Raw genomic sequence first — 23,085 nt, 5'->3', positions numbered from 1 at the left:
CTCGAACTCAGAAATCCGCCTGCCTCTGCCTCCCAAGTGCTGGGATTAAAGGCGTGCGCCACCACCGCCCGGCCCTTCATTTATCTTCTTATTATATGTGGCTTTATACACATCAGGTACATTCCAGTAGAACGTGTTCTAGTAGATAATGAATTTGTATCATTGTGGAGTAGTTTGATAGGGTGGACAGTGTGTGTGTGTGTGTGTTTGTGTGTGTGTGCTGTTAGATTTTTTTGTTATTTTCATGTAATGAGATGTTGGATAATTTCATTAACCTAAAAAGCTACTGAAAAACAGCAAATGTTATGATATTTTCCCTCTTGTTTTAGGGCTTTTTGAGCCATTATATAGAATATAATTAAGAATTTCATTGTTTTGCCACTGTCTGCATTGGACTTGTGCTTGTAACATAATATGCACTCTGAACACACATCCTTCTGTTCTTTGGTGCACTGTTGATAGAATGATAAAATGAATCGCTGTGTGCCTTTACTCACTTTTAAATAATCATCAGCAGTTTGCTTTATATTCCTCATCTGGATGTTTTTGAAGTACATCCTAGACATTTTGTATTTCATTTGTAAATATGTGGGTACCAGACTTATCTTATGTGGCAAGGTAAGATAAGTTATCTTACTTATCTTCTGTCTGTCTGTCTGTCTGTCTGTCTGTCAATCTACCTATTTATCTATTGGATCTCACTGTATAGAGCTGGTTGTCCTGGAACTCACTATACAGACCACTCTGGCCTTGAACTCACAAAGATTCCCCCTTTTTTTGCCCCTCAAGTACCAGGTTTAAAGGTGTGTGCCATTATTCATTTTAGTAGTATATAAGTACCTGAAATGTTGTAGGGCTTTGGGATATATGGGTGAGTAAAATAAACCATAGTTTACATTCAGGCATTGGAGAAATAGATAATCATATGCACAAATAACCACAACAGGAAAGGTATTGATTTCATCAAAGTTTAAAGCTTCTTTTTATATAAAATATCATAAAATGAAAAATATAATAAAATGAAAAAGTAATTAAAATGAAAAGGGATAAAATACTATGGAACATATCTGACAGTTGATTTCACAGTTGGAATCCATGTGAAAATTCTGCTGCTCAATAAGAAAAAGAAAGAACCAACTTAAGAAATGAGCAAAAGACCAACAAAGCACATGAGCTGTCATTGTTGTACATACCCACTAGCATGACTGAATTTAACAGATGGACATACACTCCTGGTGGGATCTCACACATGCCACGTGGCAGTTTAATACAACTACTTTGAAATTGGTTAGTTTCTCATAAAGTTAGATCTGGTCTAGGTATTTACTTAAAAGAAATGAAAACTGTATTTGTGAAAAGACATGTATATGGATGCTGGCAAGATTTTTAATCATAGTAGCAACAAAAAGAAATAGATAAGATGTCCATCAGCAGAGTTCTGCTGTATCTATGCAGTTGGTCACACTCAGCAGTCAGCCAGACATTGAACTGGCACATGCGGCCAAGAACATCTTTCTGAGCAAAATGCAGCCAGACCCTCTTCCCCCACAATCCTTGTTATGTATGAATCCTCTCAGGAACTTCTAGGACAGACTTGCCTACCTACTGTGGAAGAATTTTAACCTGTAGTTGGGATGTAACTTGGGTGTGCTTTGGTGAGGAGTGAGGTGTGCTTCTGGAGAAGTGGACTGTAAAGGGCTTGCAGGAGACATCTTTAGGGAATATTGAGTGACAGCTCTGTATCTTAAAATCATTTTTGACAGTACTGGGTTTGAGTCTAGGGCCTCCTGCATGCCAGGTCAACACTACTGCTAAACTGTATCTGCAGCTCCAGAGCTTTGTCTTCTCACCCCTACCTTTATTCCCCTGAGACCAGGTCTCACTATGTAGCCCTTGGCTGTCCTGGAACTTACTCTGTAGACCAGGCTGGCACATAGATCAATGGGCCTCTGCCTCCCGAGTTCTGGCATTAAGGGTGTGCACCACCACTGTCCTGCCTCTAGTTCTCCACTTTTTAATAGTACTTTTGTTCATGCACATGTGTGTCACAGCCTCTGGAGGTCAGAGGGACAATTTTTTGAGGATGATGGTATTTTCTTTCCTATCATGGGGTTTCTAAGTTTGGCACTTAGGTTTGATGCCAAGTGCTTTTAACTGCTGAGACATTTTTGCCAACTCTGAGCTTGTATCTTGACAATAATATTTGTGAAGCTCCTCTGGATACCTGAGCCTCTTTGTTTTTCTTCTACCCCCATTAGCAGTGTGGGAAGCTTTTGGTTGCTCCATACCCTCATAACATTTGTTGTGATTAGCTTTTGTTTTTTTAAGACAAAGTCCTGCTGTGCTGCTCAGACTTGCCTTGCTTGACTCAAATGGCCATCATGTTTTGAACTCTCTGGTGCTGTGCTATAGGCTCCTGTGATTGAATTTCATTTCGATCTGACTTTTTGTTCATATCTATTCTAGAAGCTGGAAAACAGCATCTCATTCTGGTCCTGACTGGATTTCTCTAAGGGCTAGTGATGTATTGTTACTATTTTTTTTTCTTTCATGTGCTGTTGGCCATTTTTGTATTTCCCTTGGATAAGTTTATAACCAGATTCTTTGTTTATTTTGGAGTTGTTGTAAGAGTTCTTTGAATAGTCTAGGAGCAAATGTTTTTATCAGATATATGATTAAAAAAACACTCCTATTCCAGAGTTCTTGTTATACTTTCTAATTGGTGACCTTTATAGCATAGTGTCTTTGGAGGTTTTAATTTAGAAAAAAGTCTGACTTTTTTCTTCTGTTATTTATTTATTTGATTCTTGTCTTAGACATTATTTTTTTTTGCCTTAGATTTTTTTGTTTTTTACTTTTAAGTAAGTAAGGCTTTATTTTTATTTGTCATTTATGGAAAAAGTGGCTAAATAGTTAAAAAATGTCATTACGTTTGAGACCATGATATATTGATGACTTTTTATTAACATCAAATAAAATCACATTTGGCTAAAAATTTCAATCATAGTATAAAATAAATGGAAAATGATATGTGTTAATTTAATTAACTATCATAATGAAAAGTAAAATCAATAATATTGATTTTAAGGCATTTTATTCAGGATAATTCCCTTCTCCAAAACATACTCTGTTATTTTGTACCACTGACATTTCCCTTTACTGTTAATCTTCAAACAACACAAAAATGACTGTGAGATAAGAAAATTGATTGCCACCTGCAGGAGGAGGGCTTTTCATTGGCAAAGACTTAGGGTGAGTGGTGATCTGTGATTTGAGTATGTATGGTATCACTTAAGGTCTCCTGAGGACAGCTGTGGTAAGGCTTTGCTTTAGGGGAAGAGGCAAAGCAGATAAAGCTGAAGCATTTGGTTCTCCTTGAGAGGCCACAGAGGGAAGGCAGGGCCTCTAGACTCAGATCACCGGTTTTGTTTTCATCTGTTTCATAGAATGGGAGTAATTCGTAATTACTCCCAAACGTAATTACTCCCAAAACGTAGTTCAAAAGAAAGGCTTCTTCTTGGTTTAAAAAGAAGTCAACTGAAATCTACTATTTCAGAGAATTGAAACATAAAAACTTTTGGAAGCTGATAGAGAGTATTCCTATTTCCCCACCAAGATGCTTAGTAGTTAGTCTTCGTGAGTCAGCAGGGGTCCACAGATTTGGTTGCTGTTGTTCCTGCTGCTTCCTCTTCCACCTCCTCTTCCTTTTCCTTTTCTTCTTCTTCCTCCTCCTCTTTCTCTGTTGTAGCCTGGCTTGGCCCTGGTAGTCACTCTGTAACCTAGATTGGGACCTTGATCATAAGGCAGTCATCTTGACCTGGTTGTTGGGATTACAGGTATGAAGCACCACACATAGCAAGATTGCCTTTAGAACTTTAGACTTGTGGTCAGATTCAGTCAAGTATGAAGGTTAATTTCATCATGTTTTTCTCCTTCAGGTCCAGAGTAAGAGTTTTGTGTTTTCTTTATGTTCAAAGCTTTAATGCCATGTCTGTTTATTTCACAGGTTGTAAGCTCCAGTTAAATCCAAATTTGACAGAAGAAACATCATCAGAACTTTATTGAGAATGGATTCTGAGAACAAACATGAAAATGATGAGGATGAAAGTGTTAAGGGAGCAAAAGATCCAAGGAATGTTTCATCCCATGATGACAGTTGTGGGCCTGTATCTGATGACATAGCAAATGCCTCTGAGAATTTTACGAGCAAAAGAGTTTTTTCAGAATCGGCCAACTCCGACAGTATTACTGTAGAGGAAGACAGAAATGAACGTGCTTCCAAACGACTTAGAACAGAGGCAGTGGAGCCCGAGACAAGAGAACAGGGTGCCTGTGGGTCGGACACTGTGGAAGTTAATGTCCATTTGGCTGAAATAGAAAAGGAGGCCTTTCCTTCAAACTTCTCAGAAGGAGGCAGAGCTCTTCCCAATGTTTTCTCCTCATCCTGTGATTTTAGCACATCTGATACTCTTCCCCTGAAAGTAGATGAAGTGAAAAAGCCTGCTCAGGAAATGGTTTCCCTTGTTCCTGAAAAACACACTCCTTTTCCTCCAGAAGAAATGAGCATTAATTGTAGCTTTGGAAGTGTAGAGACAGGACTCAGGTGTGGTGTATGTGGCTGTTCATTTTCCTCTTGCTCTGCTTTGGAAAAGCATGTGGAATGTCATGTGGAACAGGGGAAGGAGCGTGCCTGCTGCCACTGTAGCCACAGAGCAGAGAGCAGCTCATCTCCTCATGTGCGTGTCAGACATGCTCACGGGGCACAGAAAGTCTTTTCCTGTGATCTCTGTGGCTTTCAGTGTGCTGAAGAAAACCTGTTGAATGCACATTATCTTGGCAAAACTCACCTTCGTCGTCAGAACCTTGCTGCTCGTGGAGGATTTGTACAGATCTTAACAAAACAATCTTTTCCTAAAAAAGCTTGTGTCATGGGAACAAAAAATGTTAGAACAAAACCAAGAGCTTCTAAACCAATTGCAAGGAATGGGGATTCAAAAGGAGTACAGAATACTGGGAACAAGTTTAAAGACTGCAGAGAAGCCCCTTCTGAAGACAGTGTTGGTAGTAGTGAGCTCCTTGTTGAAATGGTGCCGTCTAGGAAAATGTCATCAGGGGAAGCAGATGTAGTTGAGGAAAATGTTAGTTTTGGTGTAGCTCGAAATCCTGAAAATCACAACAAAAAGCTAGGTGGTTTAGTAAGCTCAGAGGGTCTTTTAAATAAATCAGAATCCACTATAAATGCTCTGCAGACGACACATGTCAGTATCAGTACCACCTCAAGGCCAAGATCTGATCGAAACCTTCTAATGTTGGGTAATAGCTTTCGCAGACGAAGTGGCACTTTTACTTTAAAGGGCCAGACAAAGAAAAGGTTTAATCTTCTAGGAATTAATAAAAGGGGTACAAATGAAACTCAGAGGATGTATATGAAGCACTTCAGAACACAGATGAGAACAAATGCACAGCCAGTACCGGAACAAATAGAGATGAGCAGAGATGTTCAAAGTTTGTGTGTGACTACCTCAGACAACCCACAAGTGATGCAGGACAAGACAGCTTCCTGCCTTTCAGGCTCCACACGGCTGGACTCCCTGCCAGTAAAGTCGGCTGACCACCAGCTCTCTGTGGAGTGTACCTGTACAGAGTGTGGTCAGATAGCTGCAAACAAGGCAGACTTCGAAATTCATGTTAAAAAGTGCCATGGAAGAGAAATGCAGTTTCATTGTCAAACTTGTGACTTTTCTAGTCCATTAAGGAGAGACTTGGAGGAACATTTACACAGTAATCAACATCAGCAAATGACACCCGTCCTCAGCTGTCAGTGTTGTTCCTTTATTTCCTTGAATGAAACGAGTCTTAGAGACCATATGAAGGAGAAGCATGACATGGGCTTTTTCTGCACCTCTTGTAATCTATTCTTGTCTGAGAAAGATGTGGAAGAACACAGAGCAACTGAGACACATAATAGTTTAGTGGTTCAACCAAAGACTGCTTCATCATTGAGTAGTGATTCTGTTTTACCTTTAAGTACTTTAGAGTCAGAAAACATGGCAGATTCTAGAGAAGACTCAGGGAAAGCAGCTCAGGAAGAACCTGTTGAGTCCAGAGCAAGCCACGGAACTGAAGCAAGGCATTCAAGTAAGCCTCAGTTTCAGTGTAAGAAGTGTTTTTATAAAACAAGGTCTTCCACTGTCCTTACGAGACACATAAAGCTTCGGCATGGTCAGGACTATCACTTTCTTTGTAAAGCTTGTAATCTTTATTCATTGAGTAAAGAAGGAATGGAGAAGCACATTAAAAGAAGCAAACATCTTGAAAATGCTAAGAAAAACAATATTGGTTTAAGTTTTGAAGAGTGCATTGAAAGAGTATGTATAGGTGCAAATGATAAAAAAGAAGAGTCCAGTGTTTCTGGATGTGGAAGGCCTGAAGGCCATGTTGGTGTTCGATTACAGGAGCATTTCCATCGTGAACAGAGTATGCTAACACCTAAGGAACTGCCACAGTCTGGTGTTAGCACCAAAGAGGATGAATTAGGCTTAGCCACTACTCCAAAGAGAGGGAGGCCCAAAGGCAGCATTTCTCGGACTTGTTCACACTGTGGACTTTTGGCCTCTAGTATTACAAATTTGACAGTGCACATCAGGCGTAAACACAGTCACCAGTATAGTTATTTGTGCAAAGTATGTAAGTATTATACTGTAACCAAAGGAGATATGGAACGTCATTGTGCTACCAAGAAACATAAAGGACGGGTAGAAATAGAAGCAAATGGGAAACAAAGTTCAGATATAATAGTTGGCCCAGAAGGGGGTAATCTTGAAGCATGTAAGAAGAACACCCCTCTAGCAGTGACTGATTCTAATGAGCAGGCTAACAAGTCAGCTAAGTTAGATATATCTACTTTAGAAAAGCCAGTGGTAGATAATGGAAATGCAGGTGATGTTGAGGCTGGAAATGTATTCCATTCTGTAGATGGAGAAGTTAGCAGTCAACTCTCTGATAAAAAGGGACAGATATCTCCAGAGACAGAGGACCCTCTACAGCATGATGACACATGTTCTCAGAGAGATGTTGCAGGTTCAAGTGACAATAAATGTCTACACTGTGAGTTCAATGCTCACTCTGCTGCTTCTCTAGAGCTGCATGTGAAAAGGAAGCATACCAAAGAATTTGAGTTTTATTGCATGGCCTGTGATTACTATGCGGTGACTCGCAGAGAGATGACTAGGCATGCTGCAACAGAGAAGCATAAACTGAAAAGGCAGTCTTACCTCAGCTCTTCTAATGTGGAAGCAGGTTCTTCAGAAATATCCAAGAACATCAGTATACTGGAGGAGGAGCATTCACAAAATTCTGAGGAATTTCAAATAAATCCACAGCAATCATCTGGCACTCTCCAATCTAGAAATCCTCCAGATTGTTCTATTTTAGATGACAATACTAATTTAGATATATCTAAAGTACTCTGTACTCCTGATTCAGTGGCAGTTGTTACTGAGCAAGAATCTAATTTTAGTGAAGATCATTCCTTTTGTGAGACCTTGCACCTTGTTAAGGACAAAAGTATGAAACCCAGGGAGATAGTGTCCCTTAACACTTCCTCTAACCACAGCTCCCCAGGCTGTGTTCAAAGTGAAAACCTAGTAAGCTCTGCTGTGGATTGTGAGACAGCAAAGAAAAACCACGACGTGTTGGATGATGTTGGTGATACAAGTACACATTGTGAAGATGAGGGAGGCAGCAGGGATGATAGTGAAGGAAAAATTCTTGACAAGTCCCCTTGCCCTGGAGACCTAGATGGGGGCCATTCAGCTGAATCCACTTCCCCTGTGGTGATGAAAATACCAAGAGAACAACTGGACCTGGATGTCGAAAGCCAGAACAAGGTTGGATGTGAACAGACTTCAGAAGATTTAAAAGATGTTCAAGCAAATCCTATTCTTGAGAATAAGGAAATTGTGATGAATTCACAACATGAAGCTGAAGTCATTTTGGAAGAGGATGCCCCAACCTCTAATGGCACAGCTGACAGTAATGATGTTTATGAAACTATAATAAGTATTGATGACAAAGAGCAAACAATGTACAGTTTTGGCAAGTTTGATTCTTCCATAATTAGAATAAAAACTGAAGATGGTGAATTGGTAGAACAGCCAGAAGAGGGTCTGATGGCGACAGCGGGCAGAGTTAGTGAGTTGCCCCTGAAAGACTGTGCTCAGGGGTTGAAGAAGAAGAAAGCTGAAGGCAGTTCTTTTGGCGAATCCACACGAATCAGATGTGATGATTGTGGTTTTTTAGCAGATGGACTGAGTGGCCTGAATGTTCATATAGCCATGAAGCATCCTACAAAAGAGAAGCACTTTCATTGTTTACTATGTGGAAAATCCTTCTATACTGAGAGCAACCTTCACCAGCATTTGGCTAGTGCTGGTCATATGAGAAATGAACAGGCCAGTGTAGAAGAGCTTCCAGAGGGAGGGGCCACCTTCAAATGTGTCAAGTGTACAGAGCCCTTTGATTCGGAACAGAATTTATTTCTGCATATTAAAGGACAGCATGAGGAATTGCTACGGGAGGTAAATAAGTACATAGTGGAAGACACTGAGCAGATCAATCGGGAGAGAGAAGAAAACCAGGGGAATGTCTGCAAGTATTGTGGGAAGATGTGTCGGAGTAGCAATTCCATGGCCTTTCTGGCTCACATTCGGACTCATACAGGTATGTAACTCTTGCAGCAAGCCCCTGTTTTCCTGTGAAGTGCAAAAGAATAAGTGAAGTTTGGACTTCGGGTCCAACCAAGTGTGAGCTCTACTTGAATTTGCTTGTGGGCTTCCACCTGATTCACATTTGTTTGTGTGATGCTCCACTTGTATCTGAGAAGTGTTGACACTTGATGGTTCCAGAGGTGACTCAGCTGTAAAATTCTAAAGGCAGATTAGTAGACACCATTTCCTTTACTTCTGTCAAAAAGCACCATCACATACCTTAGTAAAACTCCCATGTTTTATGGCTTTTCATTTGTTTTGTCCTAATTATTTGGTTTTCCAAAGTGTATATTAAATGATACTTTGTGGTTTTGGAGAGCATATTAAGGAGCTTTTAGCCTTTAATAAGATTCTTTTGTCTTAAGAGATGCCTGAAATTTTTTAACTTTTAATTTTTATGATTTTTGCTTGCATGTATGTCTGTGTACCATATGCATGCAGTACCCATGGGAGCCAGAAGAGGTCATTGGATCCCCTGGGAGTCTAACCTGGGAGAAAAACCAGGATTTTAAACTGTGAAGTCATCTCTCCTGCCCCTTAATAAGATTCTTAAGATACTAGTAATTTAAACACATTTATTAACAGGTAGTTTATATCTACAAGTGTGACTCCCAGCAGTAAGATTCTACTTTCAAGGATCAGAATTTGTGAACATGGTTTCCTTAATATGTGTTGAAATTTGGTTTTCATTGAGGAAACACCTGATTTAGGGTCTATACTTGGATACATTGAACATTCCATGTTAATGTTTAGTTTGGGGATAAATTTTTAAAAATATATTTGGTGAAAAATGCATAAGCTTCTGTTCTAAATTTATGTAAAAATTCAGTGCAGTGTTTCTATAAACCTGCCATACATTCTTTATTTTAAATAGACAGCTTTTCTAAATCATTGTGCTCTGCTTAGACAAGTTCTGTCTACATGGTTGAATTTATGAGTGGATTTGAATAATAAATTCACATTTCAAAGAACATATTTTCATTAAAACTGTAAGGTTTATTTTACTATACTTTTAAATAATGGCATATTATTAAATCTATACTTTAAATTTTTGCAGTTTTTGAAACTGGTTACAAGGAGAAAGATATAGAACACTATCAGTAGTTGATGACGATTAAAGATAAATACAAATGTTTCCTTGAAGAAAGTAACAGAAGAAGGCACATAGGATTAGCTGAAGTAAATACAAACATTTTAGACCTTGTGTGGGGGCCTGCTCTCCACTAGCCACATGCACCTCTGGAGCACACTTAGGTGCTTACTGGTTTGCATGGTCAGCACCTCTCTTGTTGCTTCTCATACTCTGGAATGACATGATCTTAGGTACCAGGCTGTTCTTACGAATAGAAAATATGTGTTTTCTTAACATCCCCTCTTAAGTCAGATAAAGCTGAATAAAACTGAGAGGAAGATGCTAATGGAGCTCTTTTTAGAATTCTTTATGCAACTGTCTGGTCAAGACATGTTGCTTATAATTGATGTGTCCATTACTTGAATTCTCTTGTAATTATAGTCAATAAGTCTTGTAAATGTGTTAAAGCTCACTAAAAGCATACAAATTCAAGAATAGAGTAAGGCTAATAATTTAAAATAATCAATGTAGGCATTTCAGCACTTAATTTCCCTTGTGTGTTGATAGCTGATCATTCTTAATCCATTAAGATTTATTTAGTCGTTTACAATGCAAAATAGGTTTGCACTGGTCACTTGTGCCATTTGAAAATGTCTACCAGGTTAAGTGCAGAATGTAGTCCATTAGTCTTCCTTGACTATATGTATTAATTGCATTTAAAATCAAGTTAATGTGGATGTGAAAGTGAGGTAACTATCAATATGTGACAGAGTAACCCTACTTATATAAGTTACATCATTGATTGTAACATTTAGGAAGTTAGCATGCTTTTTTCCCTAATATCGTCTGTTGGGCTTATCAGCAAGTATATTTTTGCATCCTTTGAAGCACTGTAGCGCACATCCTTCCTGAGTCACTTTTGTTGGGGAAGTTGGTCTTCAGATTTAGTTTCATGCTGTTTTTTTTCCCTGGGATATCTTAAAGTGGACAACTCTCTGGTTGGTGCTTTGCTTTTTTCTATGAAAGAGCGAGTAAGACAGGGCTGCTAGTTCTGCTTAGCTGGAAATGGCTCACTCATCCAACCCGTTTCCAAATTTGGAATTTGCTGTATGTTTTATGTAACTTGGTCTAATTACTGTTAGTGTGATACAAGCAGCACTCTTAAGAGATGAGTTTTGATTATCAAGAACTGTAGGCAGAAGCATATTGCTTCCTGTGTGTTTGTGCTGTCAAGTGCTCAGCTTGATTATCTTGCAGCACAAGAGCTCATGGAGCAGGGTGTTACCTCCTTTGTAGTATTCTGTGTTCTGTGTCACAGCACATGGAAAGTATATTCAAGCCTCAAGATATCAGGAAGCCATCCTGTTTGTGTTCATAGTATTTTGGTTCCTTGTGCCCCTTGGAAAATGTTTATATATGGGTACATAAGGTGGTGTGTGTAAATTCACTGAAAAAAAAGTTAGTGCTGGGTGTCTGCAACTCAGTGTGTAGTGGTTTAGAAATAACATAGTTCCCCAAGTTACTTTGCAGGTTGAGCACAGTGGAAAGGGACTGACTTCATTCACTACTTACTCTGCACAGACTTCACTCAAAGTTGGTGTTCAGTGTAATTGTTGGATGGGTGTGGACAACTGAGTAAAACAACGAGTGAGTGAGATGTTCAGATGTTTAGGAAGAACTGGGGTTTACGCTACAGTCAACAAGCATTGCATGATTTCCATGGTCTGCATGGTCTTCATGGTCTGCATGGTCTGCATGGTCTGCATGGTCTCCACAGTCTCCATGATCTCTTCTAACAACAGGCATCTGCATTACTTCTCCCTCTAAGATCTGCAGGCTCCTATCTTTCCTTCTGAATTTGAATGCTGTGTGTGTGTGTGTGTGTGTGTGTGTGTGTGTGTGTGTGTGTGTGTGTGTGTGCGCGCGCGCACAGCAGTAAGAGTACAGCAGAGGTGTGGCCTTTAGGTCTGAGTGCAGATTGAGATCTCAAGTCCTTGGATTTGTTTAGTAAATAATCAGGCACCAGAAAGTTAAGGCCACTTTTGTGTTTTTGCTCTTCATAAAATCTTACAGTCCAAATTAAAACTTAAAAAATCTTCTGAGGGTAATGCTGCTCCAAGGAGAATAGAATCACTTAAGATAATCCTGGATGTTTTTAATACTAAAATACACCTGAGAGAAAGGCAAATTTAGAAATATGTGATTTTGTAGGTTTGGTGATATAAACATGTGTAGACCCATTTTATAATGTGTATCATATGGCAAGTTTAAGAACAAAATGTTATCTTTAAGGAAGTAAAAGGAAAGACTTCCTTTTCTCAGAGGGAGGCCTTAGCTCAGCTGCTCCTTGAATGCTGATGGCATAGGAAGGACACCTTAGACAGGCGGTTAGGATCATGAGTGTCAGCTGTGAGGTCTCCTTGACTTTCTCTGTGCAGCAGCTTGCAGAATTTCTGATTTGTGTGGGGTCCATGCACTGCACCAGTGAGCCCTGAGACTTAAGAAAGGACTTCCTCAGAGCTCTGCACAGGCGTTTTTGTGTGCTCACTGGCATTAGTGCCACCCGAGCAGGCCTAGTCAGATTTTGGGGGCTGTCAGGGCCACCAGGTGTTTATGTCTGCATCTCCAAGTCATCCTGCAGATAAATGTTGGGGGAGTTTTATCCTTTTTGTTTGAGATCTTGATACTATTGTTTGTTAGTAATTTCCAAGTTGTTCTTAAAAAAACACTACAACTGAAACCACAGACAGATTGATTCTTATTTTTCCAAAATTCCATTATGGGATTCTGTCTCTCATATATTTCAAAGTGCTGATTGGTTTAGTTTTATCTGGATCATTTAAATAAATTATTAAAAAATAGTTTCTAAAATGATTGCTAGAATGTTATTGCTGTAACCTAGAATCCCAGCTTGCTTTTGATATTCAAACATATAAGTGTTACTAGATAGAGCCATTTAGGTGTTGGATATATTTTACACCTCCTCCTAACCATAGAAATGAGGCACTGTGAGATCTGTTTCACTGTCGTCAGACAGGGAAGTGCTCAGCCTTGTCTGCCACACAGTGCTGTTGACCTTTTTCTTAAATGTATGTTGGAAGGTTAAAATTAAATGCTTTACATTTTTGATCACCTTTGAGAACTAAATTCAAATTTAAGAGAGTAATTTTTTTTCTTGAGTGCTTTAGTTTCAATCTTTTTTTTTTTCCTTTTTCAGGACACCACACAAGTTCATTGATCAAAGATTGAAACTTTTTTTTATTTGTACTCTGTAACTTTTGAAATTTACATGTTTCATACTCTTACCATATTGGAAGAGTTAATTCTCAAGTTACATACTAGTCACGATAAAGAGACATTGTAATGATTTTAAGCTGTGGTCTTTATTGTTTTGATTTCCTTTAAGATGTAGTAGTACTTAGAAAATTGGAAGACAATCTGTACATATGTTTTTAAGACATTGTTATTTCTCATTAATGTGGAACTGATGAATGAATGGTGTCTTTTCCATCACTCACAGTAGTGCTAAGCAACTCTGAAAGGGTTTACGTTTTGTTTTGGAGTATATTTAATCTCACTCCTTTCTAATTAATTATTTAAAATATGTTGTTGTTGTTACTGATCCTCTTGTGTTGAAGTATTTGTTAGTGAACTCAGTAACCAAGATGTTAACCCTTGTGGTTTGTGAATTCACCATAGACTCTGACATGATAACAAGAACAAGGCAGTTATATGCTGTGTCTCATGTCTGTGAAGATGTAGTGACATTTAATACGGCGACTCATTGAGGTCAGGGACAGAACGTTTGTACCACTGTTTTTGTGAAACTGAATTCAAAGCTGGAGAAATGTGAGGAGAGTAGATGAGTACTGAGAAATACCTTCAGTGATACACTGACGTACACACCAGTGACTTTGTATTTGTATTTTAAAAATGTTCCATCATTATGTAGACTACTTCAAGAAATATTTTTTGTCAGTTGTATGAAAAATACTTAACATTATTTGTCTCATTTAAACTGTCTACTGGCATTCAGTTTTTGACTTTACATCTTAGAAATAGAATTGAGAATTGGGAAAACTCACTAAAACATTAAAACCTGTATGCGTGAGATAAGTATGGGATCAAGAAAGTTACAAATGAATGCATGTATTCCATTTTGGGGACAGCAAATCTTAACTAGATTGAAAGTAGTATTACTTAAGATTTAGCTTGCCTTCCACAGTTAAAAATCTTATCAGTAATATGTGATTCAAGTCCAAATCTTATTTTATGTTAAATTTACTCAGGATCAAAACCATTCAAGTGCAAGATATGCCATTTTGCAACAGCTCAGCTTGGAGATGCCAGAAACCATGTGAAAAGGCACCTTGGGATGAGGGAGTACAAGTGTCACGTCTGTGGGTGAGTAAATAAGGCACCTCTGCTGTGTGAGCCAGCATCCGTGTGCGGGATAGCTATTGTTTGAAGATTCAAAACTGATATGAGTAAGAGTGGCGAAAATTATGCGTGCGTATCCTCCTTTCCTTTGTTATGGTAAATTCCTTAAATACAGTTATGACATTCTTCTCCCACTTCTAATCCTGTGCTGAAGATGAGCAATTTTATGGGCTACAAGGTCAATTTGAACCTGTAATCTGTAAATTGACTAAATTATAGGATGTTCATTCACTTTGCCAGAGAGAACTATAAATTCCATTTAAAGACAAAAAATTCCCCCAGATAATACAGCTTTAGGAGTGCATATGTGTGTTTCTTTTCCTTCTGCTATACTGTCTTAATTTTAATCACATTAATGGCTCTTTGGATTCATTGGATGTATTTTACAAGGAAAAACAAAAGATTTCATTTCAGATGCCTGGTTACTATCATTTGAGGGATGATGTGGTAAAGCAGTGTATAATGTATTTTTGTGTCCTGTGATTTCAAAACTAGTTTCGTTTTATAGTTCATGATTCTTTGTAGAGTCATTCACAATGTTTAATTGTCATTCAGATATGTTACATTTAATAGAAAGCATTGAGGTACCTTAATGTAAAACTAATTAATTTAGCAGAAATGTTTAAAAGGTTTTAAAATACTGTGACATATATGGTGTATCACAGGACATTCAGAGGTGGATTTTAATACTCTACTTCTTATTAAAATATATCTTAATGTTATTATGCTAGAGAAATTAATAAATACATCATATAAAATACTTTACGTGAAACTTAAGAAATCTGACATTCATAGGTCCAATATTATGCTTATGTAGAAGGCTCTTCAGGTTTACATGAACATGTAAATAGCCTTCAAGTCAGGAATAGTTCTGCTTTTTATTGGACAATACATTTTCCCAGAATACAATTTCATTTTTTGACCCTTAAGACAGTTTTATAAATAACTTTGCAAGCAGTTTTATCAACCCTAGTCTTGATTTATTCATTGGCCAAATTGATGGTTCAGTGACTTGCAGCTAAAGTAAATTGAAGATGGGCCTTTGCCCTGGAGCCACTCCTGATCAGTTGGAGAATGAGTTTTGTTACTACTGAGTTTAGCTGCTGAGGTCAAGTCCCAAGTGGTCCATTTTAATTTCTATAGGTCTTGTAATTTTAAAAGATATCTCACTTACTGTTGTTATTCTCTGAGTTATAGGAGATGATCATGACTCCAGTGAAGATGTGCCATTAGGAAGCAGGAAGCAGTTTCTTTCCCATTTGTGAGAAATAAGTACAAAGCTTTTTGTTTTGCAAAATTAGGTTAGCTGAAATCTAATTTTTATCCATTTTTTAATTTAGGGTAAATAATATTGGAAAGAGAAAAAGAAACTTTTCCTGAGAATCATATTTTATATACATAGTGTCAGAAATAGTTTATAATTAATTGGCCTTAAATGTATAATTTGAACAATATACTTTTTTAGCTGATTGCTTATTACTGTACATACACAGAGGAAATGCAGTAATTCATATATTTCATCATCAGGATATAGAATGGAAGTAAATATGAGTGTATTGAATCTTATGTTTGCAACAGACAGCTTCATTGTAGTGGTTTTTTGTGTGTGTGTGTGTGTGTGTGTGTGTGTGTGTGTGTGTGTGTGAAGGGTATGTGAGTGAAGCATACTAGATTTTAGTATTTAATTTTTAGACTTACAGTTAGGCTTTAAATTTCACCTCCTGTGCAGTTTTAATTCTCTTTCTTTCTAAAAATAAGTCCAGTCTAAAAGTCACACATAATAATTTAGTAGTGTCCAGAGCCTTACAGTAAAGCCAGAAGCTCTGAAGAAGTTTCAGAAAGCTGAAGAGGATTGATCAGTAAGGTTGAATAGAGCAGTAAAGGACCAGGCAATTTAATTTTCATGAAATGATGTTTTTGGTTGTTTATGTTTCATGTGTTAGGTGCAGTAGAGTAACACAAGTTAAAATAGAGAACAAAACAAAAAGTAGGGACTGGCTCTTACTTCTGACACAGGAGAGCATTGGTACATTAACATTGCTGACAGTGTCAATTCATTATCACTGATGGCTAAATAATCTTACAAATGCTCAGTGGACCCATTAGTTCCTGAACATAAGCAGGCTATGCTGCATTTCTTCATTAGCTTTAATTGCTATAAATTTTACCTTTTACAGAATTGTGCTTTAAAAGGTGAAGTGATCTTTCAGGAACATTAGTTCTATAATTTTGTCACAAACAGAAGGTCTTGTACTATGTTTTCTTTTCTCTAGTAGTTAATATCTTAGTCTCAGTATTCTGAAATTTTATTAATGACCCCTTCCTTATTTAGTTATAAGTAGTTATTTCTCAAATAGATCTGGTTGAATAATATGTAAAGCAATGAGGTGGGAACATTTTTTAATTAACCGTTATAAAACTGAACTTCTTTTTGTAGTAACCTCATAGTTTTCTTATAGTGAAATTTAAGGAAATGATTTATTTTTTTGAATAACTTCAATATTAACGTAGCAGGTTGCTTGTAATTATTTGGCTGCTTTTTCTTGTCTTTCTTCTGGAAGATTGTCGGTCCCTGTGAACTATGTGTTTTAGAGTTTCCACTAAGATGTCATTGTATAAGTCTATGTTGTCAACTCAAACATAAAAATTGCCTTTGAATTTGTTGCATTTGGACATATGCTGCTTTTAGTTTTTTGGATCTTCAAGATCAATAATTTGAAGGTGGTCTCTTCCTTATCCTCTACTGGTAGATTGTGGTCATGGTTTAGCAGGGTTTAAATGACCTTGACAGAAGAAGCTGAATGAGTTGAAAGCCTAGTTCCCATTGTCTGGCTCTGATTTAGGATTAATGTTCTGTATGAACAAGGTTTATTTTTTCATATTATGAACAGATAATGATAAAGTCAGTAAAGGTCGTTGTTGTTACTTAGTTCCAGGAGAGCAAAGTTTTATTTGTTGACTTATAAACTGCTGCTTTGAAAATTATAATTATTTAAAAATGTTTGTTTATTTTATGATATGAGTGTAGGCAGAACATTCTTGGTCCCTGGTACCTGTGAGATTAGAAGATGCTGTGAGATTAGAAGATGCTTCAGATTTTCTGGAATTGCAGTTATGGATGATTGTAAATTATCACGTGGGAAATGGGACTTAAACTCAGGTCGTCTGGAAGAACCATGTGTACTTAATCTCAAGGCCATCTCTCTAGCCCCCATTTTAAAAATTATTTATTTTATGTGTATGTGTGTGTGTGTGTGTGTCTGGATGTATGTATGTGGATGCCATGCATGCCTGTTGCCTGTGGAGGCCAGAAGGGGGTGTTGGATGCTCTATAACTGGAGTTACAGATACTCATAAGCCTCCATGTTTATGCTGGGGATCAAACCCAGGTCCTTTTCAAGAGTAGCCAGTGCTCTTTAACCCCTGAACCTTATCTCTAGTTCTAATAGAGCTTCTGTATAGTATTTTTCTTACATCTAAGTATGATTAGGAGAAGAATTTTATAGCGTGCAATGATATTTATATCCAGGTTTTCGATGTACAGTCAACGTGAAACTCTGCTGCCAGTGTGATTGTGCTTAGTGGGGGCAAAACTAAATATTCCCCTGTGCAAAAGTTGATAGTTTTGTTTAAATGTATTTTGTCTTTAAAATAGGCCAGACACATCTTTTTATTAAAGTCATGATCCTCTTCTGTCTTTACTTATTTTAGTTGTCAAGAATGTGAAAGCTCCCAACCTCCAAAAGTCATTCTACATGTTTTGCTAGTTTCTAAAAACATTCTGGATGTGGGATTTGGGATGCAGCTTAGTGGTAGAACTCTTGTCTAAAATGTACAAGGCCCAGGATCAGTTCTCAGCCTCCACACCACACATGTTAATTTAATAAGCCTATGTGCATTGTGAATTTAGAATTAAATGCTAGAATTAGTTTACTGTTTGGTGTAAATGCTGCATTTTACATTTGTCTCATTTGTTGATTTTGATGGCTTTTCTTCTTTAGTTGGTGTTGGCTCTCTGTGTTCATAGATGGGAGAGCGGAGCTACAAGTGATGTAGTGACGCATTTCTGCAGCCGGCCCTCCTGGCGCATGGCGGCTCCGACTCTTAATTATCCCTTTCTGTTCATTATTTTTCTGCTCTGTGTTGTTTGTGTCTTTTTCCATTACTGTGATTTTTATTCATTGTTTTTCATCTAGGTGGTTTTCTGTAGCATGTAATAGCATAACATCTACTTCCATTAGCCACATGTATTCCATTTTTGTTAAAATTTACGTTCTGATAAAAGACTGCTTATCCAGTCTTACTTTCATATTCTGGTATTCTAACCCTGCCTCATTTCCTTGTTTTATTTTCCCTGTGGGTAAGTGTTACTGTAAATGATGTTAGCCCCTCCCCTTCCCTATTCCTCCCCCTCTGTTCTTCATCCGGTGATAATTTACTGTACTCACATGTGTTTAACCATCTCTATGTAATAGGGAAAAGAAAGTGCCTAAAACTGGTGCTGGGATAAAATTGATCAAGATAGGTTATTGTCATATTTCAATACTAGTTATCTTAGAACAATTGTAGAACACTTACAGTAGACCCAAGAAATGATGCCTATATTTTTTTACGTCATTTTTCAGAAGCATAAACCCAGTGTATGTGAATTAGGGACCATGTTACTTACTGGTAGATTTTCTTGTGTTTAGTCTTGATTGATATATATGGAGTTAGTTAAATAGTTGAATAGGATTTACCTAAGCAGGGGAGAATACGAACATTTTTCAAATATTTCACTCAGTATATGAGAAGATTCCACAAAAAATTTAAATTGAACATTAGTATGCTTAAGAAATGTTTATTCCTAGATGATTTAGAAAACCTTAAATAGAAAGTTACTAGTGCAGTTAACTCTGTGTGTGTGTGTGTGTGTGTGTGATTACCTAGTTTTTGTGCATTAGAGGGATCTCTATGTAGATGATTATAATGTCACTTTCTGACCTTTGCAGCTTGAATAATTGTAAATCATTGCTTCATAACGTGTCAGAGAATGTCTGTACTAGGCAATTAAATGGCAGAATATAATAGACCAAATTATTGCCTGTCATGTTTTCAACAACACAGTTAGTATTTGAGTTACACTTAATCATTACGTGCATTAGCAACTTCATTGGAATCCAGCTTCAGGCTGAGCATGAAATACATTACATTATTTAAACCTCTAATGGTACAAGTCATTTATTTGTGTTGAAGTGTACAACATGCAGAGTTTCATAAAGCAAGGAACACTTGAGAGCTTAATTTATCCAAATCAAAGTCTAAATGCAGATAAACACAAGTGGCAAAAATTAGTAATTTTTATAGGCTGGAAATATTTAAAAATACATGGTTGTGGGTAATTGTAGGCAGCAGGAATAAATTAAAATCACTATTTTTAGTCTGCTCTGAGAACTAAAGCTGTGTATACCTAAATCATTAAAAGTACCACAGAATTGCATTTTGAGCTGAACAATTAATTACACCCATCATATCTACAGATTTATCTAAATAAAATAAGTATTTGCTTCAGCTGGTTGTTTTGGTTAGAGACAGAGAAGCGGCTCTGTGCTGTAGCAGTGCATTTCTTCTATAACAGTGTAAACTGTAGTAGTACCTCTCATTTTGTAAAAATGATTTAACCTAACAGTAACATATTCGTTATAAAGATGCATTGTTTGTATTTTCTACAAAATATTTTATTGCTTTTAGTTTGACTATGCTTTTGCCTCTATTTTGAAAATGCCATGCAACAAATACTCTGTCTTTTCTATCACTTAACACAAAATGAATCATTTACCCGTCTGGTGGTAAAATCCTTTAATACCTTTCAAATTATCAGTATTTTCTACATTATTTTATAATGCAATATAGTTTGAGCACCTAAGCAATATCTTGATTATAATATTCAAATAACAAACATTATCTTAGAACTCTCCCTTATTTTCCACTGAAATGTTTGGCACTTCAGGAGAGACTTGGGGTAAGACACTGATGTAGAAAGAGAAGAAAGTTCCTCCCAGTGTCTCCTCACAGTGGTGGAGAGCTTTACTGCCACCAATACGCCTTCTGCATGGTAACTTGGTGTCTGTCTTTTCCATGGTAGGTAGGTTCGTGGACTTACTCCAAGGCCACCAAGTGTGGTTAACCTGTATAACAAAGTAGACATAAAATAACCAGGTTTACATGTTGGTTGTAGTTCAAAATAACAGCTTCTGTTTTTTCTCCCCAGTTACATAGTCATGGCCCAGTGTCCTGATTCTGTTTTTGGCTCCAGGGGATTAGAGCTCATACTGAGGTCAAGGTTTTAAGTACCCCCTTTATCACAGCAGCCTTAGGAGCAGCAGTTTCTTTCTTTTGTCACCTGTCCTGTGACTGCTTTTCCTTAACTGCACGTCTGTTTGTTAGTCACTTGTCTGTTTCCTAGTCTGTCCTCTGTGGCTTTCCTGATTTGCTCAGGAACTGCTTGAGCACAGGGGTTGGAAATGTAAATAAGAAGAGATGCTTTGCTAGCAACTGATTCTTGATTCTTCTTTCCCCTGGTAGATTCCTCTGAGTTTCTTTGTGCAGGCATGGTGACAGAATTGTGTATTGGCTTTGTGCTCACAAGCCCCATGGAGGGCAGAGACCTGAGGAGAAAACAGATTATGGTCCAAGAGCCATTCCATGGAGAACCAGGTTGAATGGGAACCTCCAAATGTTGAGGAAAAAAAAAAAGTTTCCCTACAGACCTGGCTCTGGCAAGGTTGGGTCTCAAAGTTAGTTGAGGAGTATTCATGAGACAGATTTGCATGTTTTTTAACATAGTTAACTAAAGAGCATAAGAGCAAAGGTAGAGATGAGTGAGATAACATGAGTGGGATTCTTGTTAAGAATTCTACAGAAAGCCCTCTTGTATGTGGCTGTGGAAGGAGGGACATAATACATAGCTGTCTGTTGAACACTAGCATTTACCAGTGCTTGCTGGAGTTTAGCTTGAAGACAGCATCTTCCTCAAATAGGCAAAAAGTTCCAGAAATGGCCAGGTCTTCTTGGCTAACTCAGAAATTGTTTCTGCAGTAGGTACTAGTGGATATGATTGTCACTGGCAGTCAGGCAGATGAAAGAGGGCAACCTGTCCAGGTAGGGGCTATGGCACATATATGTCAACAGGAGGTGACTATGTTCAGGAAGAGAAACTAAGTCAACACTGCCTGAAGCATGGTTATAAAGCTAGGTAGACAGTTGCAGGGATGGGTGTTTCTCAGAGCTGTTCCATGCTCTCATGTTGAGTGTTAGCTCTTTTCTCTGCCTGCCTGCCAGTCTTCCCTCCCCCTCCCTCCCCCCTTCCATTCCTCCCTCTTTCCCTTCCCTTGTTCTTGTAAAAACCTGTATGACTTGACAGTTTCTGGTAGGAGAAGGAAGAAGAGAAAGGAGTGTGTCTAAATAGGGAGGTGGGAAGTAAATTACTGTTCAGAGTCAAGGGTCATGGGAATTGGTCTAACAGTTATTTTAAGAGAATTTCACTATTTATAATTTTAATTAGGGAACCATTGATTTTTGGATAATTATAATGGAACAGGTTGATACTGTTCCATATAGCTTAGTGCAAGGTAATTACAGATAATGAGAAGGACATACGGTGATGCAGCCACACTCCCCATGTTTCGTTCAACAGGGAAGATGGCTACTGTGATTGTGCTTTCACACTAGAATGAGCTACATGCACAGCACAGCACAGGGCAGGAAGCTATTCCTTTTAAAAGTATATACTATTTAATAATGTACTTTGCTGGGTGTGGTGCGCATGCCTTTAATTCCAGTACTCAGAAGGCAGAGGCAGACAAATCTCTGAGTTTGAGGCTAGCCTCATCCACAAAGCAGATTCTAGGCTACACAGAGCTACACAAAGAAACCCTTTCTCAACAAAACAAAGCAACAAAGTAACAACAAACAGTGGTTGTCTCTTACTCCTTACTTCCCAGACCCTGTTTTTCATTTGAAACTTTTTATACATTTTATGTTTTTTTTTTTTTTAATTGTTCTATGCTAAACTTCTTTTTTCCATCCCTTGAGATTCTTTCTCTCCTGGCTGCCACTTGAGTTAGCCTTATACCAGGGCCATTGTATCAAGCATTAGATAAGTTGCTAGTGTTTATTTTTTTACTGCAGCTGTCTAAGACACATCATGGAGTGTCACAAAGTTATTTTTTTGTTTGCAATTCTCATTGGGTTTTAAAAAGTATTGTTTACCACTGAGGGCTTAGAGAATATCTTGAGCTGAAAGGGCAATTGGAAGACCCTTTAAAGGGTCAATTTGCATTACAGTTATGATCTCAGTTTTCCATGTGGTTCATAAGACTCTAGAATATTCTTGTAAATCTGGCTAAATGTAAGATCCTTCTGAACTATTTTAGAAGTGCTTTTGTAAACAAAGCAGGTGCAGATGGTCTTGTGCTATTAATATTAAACCTGATCATTATTAGCATATTTATAGGTAAGTCTGTCTTATACTGTGGCTGGTGACGTTGACAATTACATGCCTCACAACAGAAGTTTGCTTTAGCCAGTCTTTTTTTTTTCTCTCTCTTTTTTTTTTTTGGTTTTTTGAGACAGGTTTTCTCTGTGTAGCCCTTGATGTCCTGGAACTCACTCTGTAGACCAGGCTGGCCTTGAACTCAGAAATCCACCTGCCTCTGCCTCCCAAGTGCTGGGATTAAAGGTCACACCATCACTGCCTGGCTTTAGTCATTCTTAAAATGTGGGTTGTAGTTAAATATGAAAGAAATTTTAGTGATCTCTATTAAA

The 23,085-nt window shown here is 37.8% G+C and overlaps 1 protein-coding gene across 3 annotated transcripts in view; it reads left to right on the top strand.

The window, feature by feature from the left end:
• The window catches only part of Znf407 (zinc finger protein 407), a 378,589-nt gene that overhangs the window by 20,055 nt on the left and 335,449 nt on the right, over window positions 1-23,085 (top strand). For all 3 annotated transcript variants that reach the window (XR_003711625.1, XR_003711624.1, XM_028768952.1), the window contains exons 2-3: window positions 4,007-8,721; window positions 14,130-14,244. Coding sequence is in view for 1 of the 3 variants with exons in the window: in XM_028768952.1 (XP_028624785.1) it covers window positions 4,068-8,721; window positions 14,130-14,244 (4,769 nt within the window). In the remaining 2 variants the exon portion in view is untranslated. The remainder of the gene's footprint in view (window positions 1-4,006; window positions 8,722-14,129; window positions 14,245-23,085) is intronic.

The sequence above is a fragment of the Grammomys surdaster genome, unplaced genomic scaffold (assembly GCF_004785775.1).
Source record: "Grammomys surdaster isolate TR1022 unplaced genomic scaffold, NIH_TR_1.0 189, whole genome shotgun sequence".
In the NCBI taxonomy this organism is placed as follows: Eukaryota; Metazoa; Chordata; class Mammalia; order Rodentia; family Muridae; genus Grammomys; species Grammomys surdaster.
The sequence above is the reverse complement of the archived record's forward strand: the minus strand, read 5'-3'. Positions and strand labels throughout refer to the sequence as shown.